This window comes from Sinocyclocheilus grahami, unplaced genomic scaffold (assembly GCF_001515645.1).
Source record: "Sinocyclocheilus grahami isolate Dianchi unplaced genomic scaffold, SAMN03320097.WGS_v1.1 scaffold1035.1, whole genome shotgun sequence".
Taxonomy (NCBI): Eukaryota; Metazoa; Chordata; class Actinopteri; order Cypriniformes; family Cyprinidae; genus Sinocyclocheilus; species Sinocyclocheilus grahami.
The window spans coordinates 199,376-208,842 of NW_015506214.1; the positions used below are offsets into that span (position 1 = coordinate 199,376).

At 39.3% G+C, this 9,467-nt stretch overlaps 1 protein-coding gene across 5 annotated transcripts in view; it reads right to left on the minus strand.

Annotated features, from left to right (window-relative positions):
• Positions 1-9,157, minus strand: part of LOC107565928 (zinc finger SWIM domain-containing protein 8-like) — a 45,381-nt gene extending 36,224 nt beyond the window's left edge. For all 5 annotated transcript variants that reach the window (XM_016251239.1, XM_016251237.1, XM_016251236.1 and 2 more), the window contains exons 1-3: positions 7,570-9,157; positions 3,109-3,262; positions 2,416-2,510 (exon numbers count right to left, since the gene is read on the minus strand). In XM_016251239.1, coding sequence (XP_016106725.1) covers positions 2,416-2,510; positions 3,109-3,262; positions 7,570-7,747 — 427 coding nt within the window. In that variant the 5' untranslated portion in view covers positions 7,748-9,157. The remainder of the gene's footprint in view (positions 1-2,415; positions 2,511-3,108; positions 3,263-7,569) is intronic.
• Positions 9,158-9,467: the final 310 nt, after the last annotated feature.

A 9,467-nucleotide genomic window follows, 5' to 3' on the forward strand; every position in this document is an offset into this window, starting at 1 on the left:
GAAAAGAAGAGCAAGAGAGAAGAAAGGGAAGAGAGAGAGGGAGAGAGAGAGAGAGAGAGAGAGAGAGAGAGAGAGAGGAGTCCAAATGTGTGTGTGGAGAGTTGAGGGTAGGGGGTTGGCCAAAAGCTTTTACCACTGGACAGCGGCCAGCGTTCCTCTGGCCAGTAAGAGCAGAGGTGGGGGTGGTGGGTAGTTTCAGCTTATAACTCCTGTTCCAAATTCAACGGGCCTCCTCAAGCCAACTCTACTACACCGCCTCTTTTCTTTCTTTCAGTCTACCTGTTAGTGCCAAAAGCCCCCTTCTATTCGTTTATTCCTGACCCACATTCTCCTGTCAACTGTCCAGGCTAAAACAAAAGGCCCAAAGAATTTAATAATCAATCTTGATTTAAAAAAGAAAAAAAAATATTTTTTTAATTTTGTGAATCACTGCCTGGGCCAATAAGCACATCATGACTGCAAATGTCACTGGGTTGTCACCAGTTACACATCATGAAAGAATATAATACTGGGTTGCATTTACAGTGATGCAAAATACATCACTGAAATCTCTCACTAAACTGATAATTTACCTCACATGCACCATGAACAATTAAGTGACTGAATGGGTCAACCTGACTCATATCCCAGCAGGCAATGCAGCAATTCTGTTGAATAGACTAATAAGCCTGCAGCAGCAACCAGGCAGTTTGGGCAGGTTGTGTAAAGGCTGATCCTTGGAGATTTAGCATTGTATTGTCACTATGAGGTTAAACAAAGTGCAGAGGGAAGGAGATTTGGAAGCATTTCCCTTTTAGGTGCAGCCGGTCTGTGTCAGACCGTTCTGGCTCCACTCTGGTGAAGTGAGTGAGAACGTTTGATTTGGCGTTGATGGGCAGTTTGGAAGGTCAGTGCGGTGGGTGGTCACTGATTGGCCAGGGCAGTTAGAGGAGGATTTTTTTTCTGGTTTTGAGGAAATGTTCAGTATCATATAATTGACCATAACCCCCCTAAATTTGCTAGCATACAGTAAACAGAAAGTGGTGAGTGAGACGCATAAATCAGAGGAACCAGGCACTTAAGAGTGTTCAAGATGCAACCAAAACATGAAGTATGCTTCTGAAAAACAAGCTAGATGGATGTTTACCTTCTCAAAAGGCAAGATGATTAAATAGCAAGATCACTATTATTTTTAGAAATACTGACACATCTTACCCTGAAGCCTCTTGACTCATTTAATAACTCACTGCTAATCTCGAGCAAATTTTTTTATTTAAGTTTTTTTTATTTACTCTGATATGCAAAATTCTACACCAATGGATATATCCAGAGAGCAAGGTGAACAATATATTGTCAATAATATACAATGCAATTTATTTTGTATGTCTCATTTATGAACATACAAACAAACGCAGATCAAATATATGTAAATTATCTATACCTACCGATATACACTTCCATTTAAATGTTTGGGTTCAGCACTTTTTTTTTGTTATTTAAAATTCATCAAGGACACATTAAATTTATCAAAAGTGACAGTAATTACATTTATAATGTTACAAAAGATTTCTATTTCAAATAAATGCTGTTTTTTTTTATTCAGCAAAGAATCCCAAAAATATTAAGAAACACAACAACCATTTTTAACACTGATAATAAGAAATGTTTCTTGAGCAGCAAATTAGCATGTTAGAATTATTCTGTCTGAAAATCACGTGACACTGAAGACTGGATTAATGATGCTGAATATTTAACTTTTCATCACAGAAATAAATAATTTCAACATACATCATATAAACTGAAAACAGTTATTTTAAAATTTTAATATTTTACAATAGTACTGTTTTTAATTTATTTTTTATCAAAAACACAGCCTTGTTGAACATAAGAGACTTCTTTCAAAAATATTTATAAAAAAAAACTTAGAATTGAAAGTTTAAGGTTATGTTTTATCCTTTTGACTACACTCTATGGGCCATTTAAACACTCTGTGAATAATAAGCATGAAGTTAGACCCCTGGAGGGTGTGAGTGCGTGTGCGCAGGACAGGTCAGGCTTGGGCCAGCTGCATCATGATTTCCCTCTGCTGCTGTACGGCCCACTGCCTCCAACAACAGCATTCATTCACAGCCTGAGCTCAAATCACTCACACATACACTTATGTGCCATGCCTCTGGTTTTCTCTCAGGCCATATGAAGACATGGCACTTAACATGTACAGAGCGCACCAGAGCCAAAGACCAGCACCTCAGGGCTGAAATGACTCTTAACACAAGGGAGGCTTATTCTGAATGCTATTTTAAGATCTGCAACCTATAAAACTATTTTAAGTTTCATGTCGAAAGTGTTTAATACAGCAAAGCAACTTTCAGAAGCTTTCGCTCAAAAACACAGCACTTGTGGCATGGTAAATGTGGGATGTCCTTGATTTCTCACCTATCTGCAGAGGGTCTTTCACAGCCCTCACTCTATAGAGCTGCTCGCCACGCTGGAACTCATCAGGGCTGCCGTTGGCCAAACAGGAGTATAATCTGCAAGGACAGAGAGAAGAAAGATATTAAACAAAGCATTCACCAGGTCATCCGGTCATACTCAATCTTAAAGGGCATTCTGGTAACTCGCTGGTTAATCAGATTAATCGTAAAGATAATCACAAGCATGTAATTCTGGAGACTCCAGGAAGGATGCAGTTTTGGAAAATGGTGGCGCTGGAGACTAAATGGTTCTTGATGGTTTTACATCTAATTCTTCACATTAATTCTTAAATCTTTTGCAGTTAACGTGTCTTTTCTCCCCCACTGTCCCAGTGAGCATTTTGCTGTCCAATGGTCATGTCTTTGCAATTTCTGTACTTTTCAGTCTGAGTTAAACCTCTTTTTTGGCTCATTTTATCGGTAAAAGAAAACATGCCTAATAATTCGGCACACCTGAATTTAAGGAGTTTTTAACTTCATGAAGTAGTAGCCTATATATCACTTATGAATGATTAAATACAAAATTAATAGTAGTTATTAAGATTGATGTGGTTTGGAATTGGTAAAATGTGCTTGGAAAAAAAAAATTATCATTAGAATATCAACGTGCCTAATAATTATGCATGTGGTGTATTAGCCATTACAAAACTTTCACCTGATGTCCTCCTCGTTCTCTGGGAAGCTCCAGTAGGCAATCCGCAATTGCAGCTGCTCAGGAACAGGAGGATAGACCTTTTCCACCACCTCAAATGGAATATGGAACGCCACCTGCTTGGCCGACAGCTCCACCAGAGGGATGACTTGTCCATCTAAGAAAATAAGTGATATGAGTCACTGTTTTCATTGCAGGTAAACTACATGCTCAAAGACTGAAACTAATGGCATCAATAGACATTCAGCAGCAATCTGAAGATGTGTTTACGCCACGAAAAATATTCAGTGCAAAAGTTCTGTGACACAAACACTTTCATTTGAATGAATGGCTATCAAAGTGCTTATTCAGAAAGCCACTAAAAATGGCCATGCAGTAAATGTAACATTTACTTTTAAGGAGAGGTGATCTTATCTCTCTTCCATTGCACTGCAAAGAAAACTGGCCAACCAATAAGATTTTTGCTTTTGTACTGTTACAAAAAAACTAAGACTATTAGATTACGTTTACGTCTTTCAGTATTTCAATTTCAACAATTCAATGCGTTACATGCCATTTCTTTGTAATTATTTGTGAAATATACTAGCAATTTCTGACTAAAATGTATTTCAGTGAAAATCCTACACCATTTTTTTTTGCATGATACATAAAATTATGACTTGGTGGCACTCAAAAACAGACTATTTTACCAAGCGACAATGAATATCAGACAATAAATCCAAAACCAGAACGAATCAACCAAATTTGCATGCTGGTGTGAACAGGCCTTGATCAGTAGGGTGATAAAATCACTACTTTCCGGTCACAGCCACTCTACATTAAACAATCAAAAATACTTGGCATTAAAGGCAAATAGCTGAACAATAGTCACATAGATGGCTGCAGTGCAAACAGCTCCTTTTGAAACCGAGGGAACAAAACTGAGAAGTGAGGTTCAAGACCTCAGGCAACCTATTTTGTTGTAAACCAGACTGTGCATATACACTCAAGGCTAAACAGAGAGAAAACAGGACCGCTGCCAACAGAGGATAAATGCTGTCCACTGAGAAGGGTGGGGGGGTAGGGTTCAAGTATCCTGCAGGGTCCTGGATTCAAGTCACCAATTTCCTCCAGACAATGATAAGAGTGGTCAGGCTGTAAGAATGAAAAACACTCAGACTAAAAGACACTCCTTCAAGAGCAACTGAATATCTGTGCCTACAGCCTAAAGTGAACTCAGGCACAGGTTTCAGTGGCAGTGCATATAATGAAACTTTATTGTCTACATTGAGCCGCAGGGCTGTAGTGATACTTATCTCATTAGATATTAGTAAGATCCATCTAAAATGAACACCAATATCAGGAGGTCATTGTCATAACAGGGCTTTAGGCAATGGGATTGTAATCCACTGCACTCGGTCACCTTAGAGCTGAAGCTCACATTACATTCAGGCAGACACTGCATTGATACACTGTCACTATAACACTATGGAGATCTCACATGAAGCCATGCTACATTTTTCAACACATTATATTATGACCACAATGCATACGTGCTTACTTCCAACTTTAGACCCGACTAAGCGAGTATTATAGCACAGCCTTAAGTGTCTTTAACACACACTAAATCCACACTCTAGAATCATTCATTCAACAGACTCGTTCAATCACGCTGATTCATTCAGGAATTAAACAATTGACTGTGAGCAAGTCACCAAATCTTACTGATTTGTTCATGAACACGGATTAAATCAGGAATGAAAAAGCAGTTCGTTGCTTGAAGATGCTCAATGTTTTTTCTGCACATTTGGAACTTTTCTCATTTGCAAAACAAAAGCAAGAGCTTCCAGTATTGCGTACTGGTTACTCCATAGAAACTATTGAACCACTAAACAAAAGCTCCTAAATTTGACGATTCTTTTAAAACACAACATATATATTAGTCCTTTTGAAGTAAAATCAGCAGAGCTGTCCATTTACACAAAGTGTGACCATTCTACTAAAAATGAGTCAAGTTGTGCATTGCTTAATCTAGGGTTAAATCAGACACCCTTAACCATAAAGGGCAACTGTCAAGTACTGTCAAAAGAATTAACTTTCACAAAATAAGTATGCCAACATGCAACTTAATATTTTACCATTACTGTTAACAATCTACCTACAACCTGGTATTTCGGCTGTCATGCAAAGCATTAAAATAAGTGTCATGATCAAATAGTAGACACAAACCACACCATTACCAGACACCCACGTAATCTAAAACCAACCGCCAAAAGATGAGACGCTAGAATATTTTGGAGACGAATTACCCAGACCACAAGCAGATGCAAGAGTACATTATAGACAGACAGTGGGAGTCAGAGAGACAACGACTTCACAGGGGACAGGTGACTCATTAAAGGCGCTGCCAACAAACAGCTGCTCAGCAACAAGATGTGTAGAAGAGCGAGTGAGATCCCAATGAATCAGGTGGCACACTCATAGCCAGTTCTGGCTGACTAAACCATGGTGACCAACAGAAGAGGAGTTAACACAGGCTGTGAGACAGCTTTGTCTTTTGTGAAGCTGTGAATAGGTGAGACAGTCTCTCATGAGCGGTCTGCCGTCCCGCTGCCCAACAACCAGAGAACAAAGACAACCGGCTCACAGAGTGCTATATAAACAGCCACGTCTGAGCGATCGTGTTCCCTCAGTTCCAGCACCAAGAAAACGGGCACGTGAAATACCCCTGATTTAATTTTAGAACCGATTTAAACAAAAACCAGGGGGATTTGGTGTCTCAAACTGGGCTGTGCAAGATCAGCAGCATTATGCAGATTGATCAAATGGGGCTTTTTTTGTTTAACCACAATCCTCTGCTCTGAGGCAGTGACCTGCACAAGACAAAGCTCTTTTTACAGCCCTCTGCTGCTTAACCCCACCCAACCCCCCACAACACACACTCGCTCTCAATCTAAACACCACACAAGGCCTCCCTTTCCAAACTCCCTATAACTCAACCAATAAATGCTGCACACTCCGTTCACGGATCTGCAGCCGCACAGATCTCCGTCTTCACGACTGACAACTCTCTCTACACATGCACAGCATGGGGCTTTTGGTGGGCCGGAGTTTCAGCAGTTTTAAGAACTTGCAGTAATATGGAGTGACTGACCAAAGTTGTTTCAAACATAATTTTAACACATCACAGTTGTGCTGCAATATCCAAGTTCTAGACTTACAGCTTATAAAGGAATACAATTGAAGGATACTGCAAAAGAAAATTTTCATAGAGAGAATTTTAAGTTAAAAATGAACTAAAAAAAAAAAAGTTATTTTGAACAATGTTGAGGTTAAAACAACATTGGATCCCATTGGCTTTCATGGTTTGGACAGAAAAAAAATATATATATTAAAATATCTTTTGTGTTTTGCAGAAGGAAATAAATCATATATTTGGAACAATATGAGGGCGAGTAAATGACTGAATTTTCATTTGCAGATTAACTGTCCTTGTAACTTTACTTTTGCCCTCCTATAGAATATATATATTTATTTAATGCCATGTCAGCATCAAAGGCTATTTTCATCAAAAACAATTAAACAAATACAAGTATAACAAATACAATAAAAACCAGCAAACAAACAAACAAACAAGATTTTTTTACATTACTTTTGCCCTCCTAAGTCATTTTACTCACCTGTGACGTTCAAGTCAAAATGTATTCACACTGAAAATGTATTTTATGAAAGAAAAAAAGTTAATAATTGCAGATGCAATAACACATTCTAATAATGAATATCAATAATTTAAGGACTTAAGCAAAATGGGCCTCCTTTCCTGGTTAATTTCAATCACTTTTGGTATTTCCTGATATCGCACATACTTTTAAAGCAACTTGTGTATTATTCTGCTATTAGTTAATGGATGATGTGCATTTTAAAGAAACCCCTTTACCTTAATTCATATTTCACAAATAAATCACCATTATGTCTGTAACAGTCAATATGGCCTCACTTTGCAAAACCGTTGCAACAAATCCATTCATTAACAGATGCAAACCAATTTGCTGTTGCACTACAGGTTTTTATGAAAGTGATGTAGTGGTTTTAGTTGCCGTCACGTCCAAGAGGCATTTTACACAATTGAACCTTATCATAGTGGATAGTACTAAATATATATATATTTTAATGAAGTTGCACATAAATAATATATTATAATAATTAAATATATTACTTGTGTCCCCACTAATGCAACTTGTACCAAAACAAGTAAACCTATAACTCCAGTACAAGGTTAACTAATTTGTCCACATAGGCCCACGTATGGAAGAACAGTTAAACTTGGTAGTTTTTTTTAAACATGCAGGTCACATAACATTGTTGCCCACAAGTTAAGAATACAACCCGAGGTCAAAGGTGCAGCCATGCCTAGGCACGGTGTGCTCACATTACAATGACAGCACCTAAACCACTTCACAGCACATGAAGACAATCTTTCATTACCTTTAATCTTCACAGTGGGTGAATTTGGGCCGGCAGACTGTTTCCTCCATCCTCTCCAGTTCTGGCAGAGACTTTCCGCCTCTGATATGAACGAGCACAGGGAGTCCTCCTCAAAACGGTCCGAATCTTCAAAGGAGAACCTCTCTCCGTCTTCCCACTCAGCGAACATCAGTTCCATCACATCTGCTGTGTGGAGACCTGAAAGCTTCAACTGAACGTGCCTCTGCGCTTCTGTTGTTTTGAGAGAGTGACACTCGCTCAGGGGGAGGGGAAACTCACACGCAACCCAAACACTGTGTGAGGGGCCCTGCAAAGTCTCTCAAGAAAGCCTGTGTTTCTTGAAAATATGTATTTAGGGTGTCAAATGGAGGATTTGCACATGACTGCAGTGCAGTTAAGTGAAATTAATCCATGCTTTTAGACCCCAACTGCTGGAGACACTCAGGTGTCTAGGTCTTCAGAAAAGTGTTACAACCCATAGCTAAAATTTCATAAACCTATACACTTCTCAATTTTTTAAACCTAAATAAGTATTATCTTACATGGTCAAGTGTGGACTTACAAGACAAAAACGCTCCAGAAATGTATCATCAGACATTTGTTGAGGTTTAAATCTTATGAAATAAGATTTTGAAATAAATAAGCCCCTCTCCAGTGGTCTGACTGCCCTTAAGTTTTCAAACTACATAGCAAGTGGTGTTAATTGACAGCAACTGTAGTGACTCAGTTAGTAAAGTTCAGGGCGTTTTAGCAAGCATGAGTTTTTTTCACTAAAATGTTCATTTAAACCCCCTCTCCTCTGTTTGTCCTATCAGCTGAGCCTCGAGTCCCACAGCTGCTCTACGGCTAACAAAACAAGAGAGCGCTGAAGAAACACCAGCTCCCCAAGTACACCTAATGACCCTCCGCGGGTTTATTTCTCTTAAACAAGGCCATATCACAATAATAAACCTGTGTTAACCCAAAACAACCCCGGTACGATTGTTTTTTTATTTCGATCGAGGTAGCTCTGCTAACTCCGAAAAGCTAGTCGGTTAGCCTGCTAGCTTTCCGGCTAGACCGAAACCCCAAACACTTAAAAAAAACTGTCAAAATAAGCGCTGACACGAGCTGTGCTTATGTCCTTACAACTATCCAGACGGAATAACGCTGTTTTGATGTTTTGGCACAAAAGCCTTGGTCCCTAATCCGAGTCTTGTCGATCCACTGGTTACCCAAAACAAACGACTCGCCAGTGCTCTTATCTCAGCATTGTGCCTCTATGTGGGTTTACGTTACAGGAAAATCAGACGACTAAAATGCCGATTTGACCCCTCGACCAGGACAAACGTCCATCCGTGGAAAACATAATAAATTGTTTTATGCCACCTCTAGCTGCCTCATATGTGTCTTCTCCTTTGTGTGTAAAAGCTTGTCATCCGCTTGTCTGCATGTGCCACCGGCCGGTTCTTTTCTAGTCCTCCGTCGTTTCTAAGCAGCCAGCGCTCTCTGGGTCTAAAATGTCTTTTTAAGCCGACAATTTGGAGTCGCGCTGCCCCTGTTCTCTCTGTCCTGTGCCCCCCTCCTCTCCTCTGCTCAGGAAGATGAAGATGGCTCTCCAGCATCAGCTGATCCGCACTTCCGCTCGACATTAAAGCCAGACAAACGCTAGTCTCTCGTTTCCATGCATTTTGTCTTGCATAACACATTATGTGGCAGTTATTTGTTCATGGGTATGTAGGTCTGGTACTAAATCATAAACCATTTAGAATGCATTTCAATTGTTTGATTTTCCGTCATACTTCAGAATCAACAGCTGAATATTGTGCAACAGATTGCCAAGAGTGTCTCGGATTGATTTGGGATATTACATTCAAATAGCCTACATTAATAACAATGAATAAATGCAAGATGGTGAC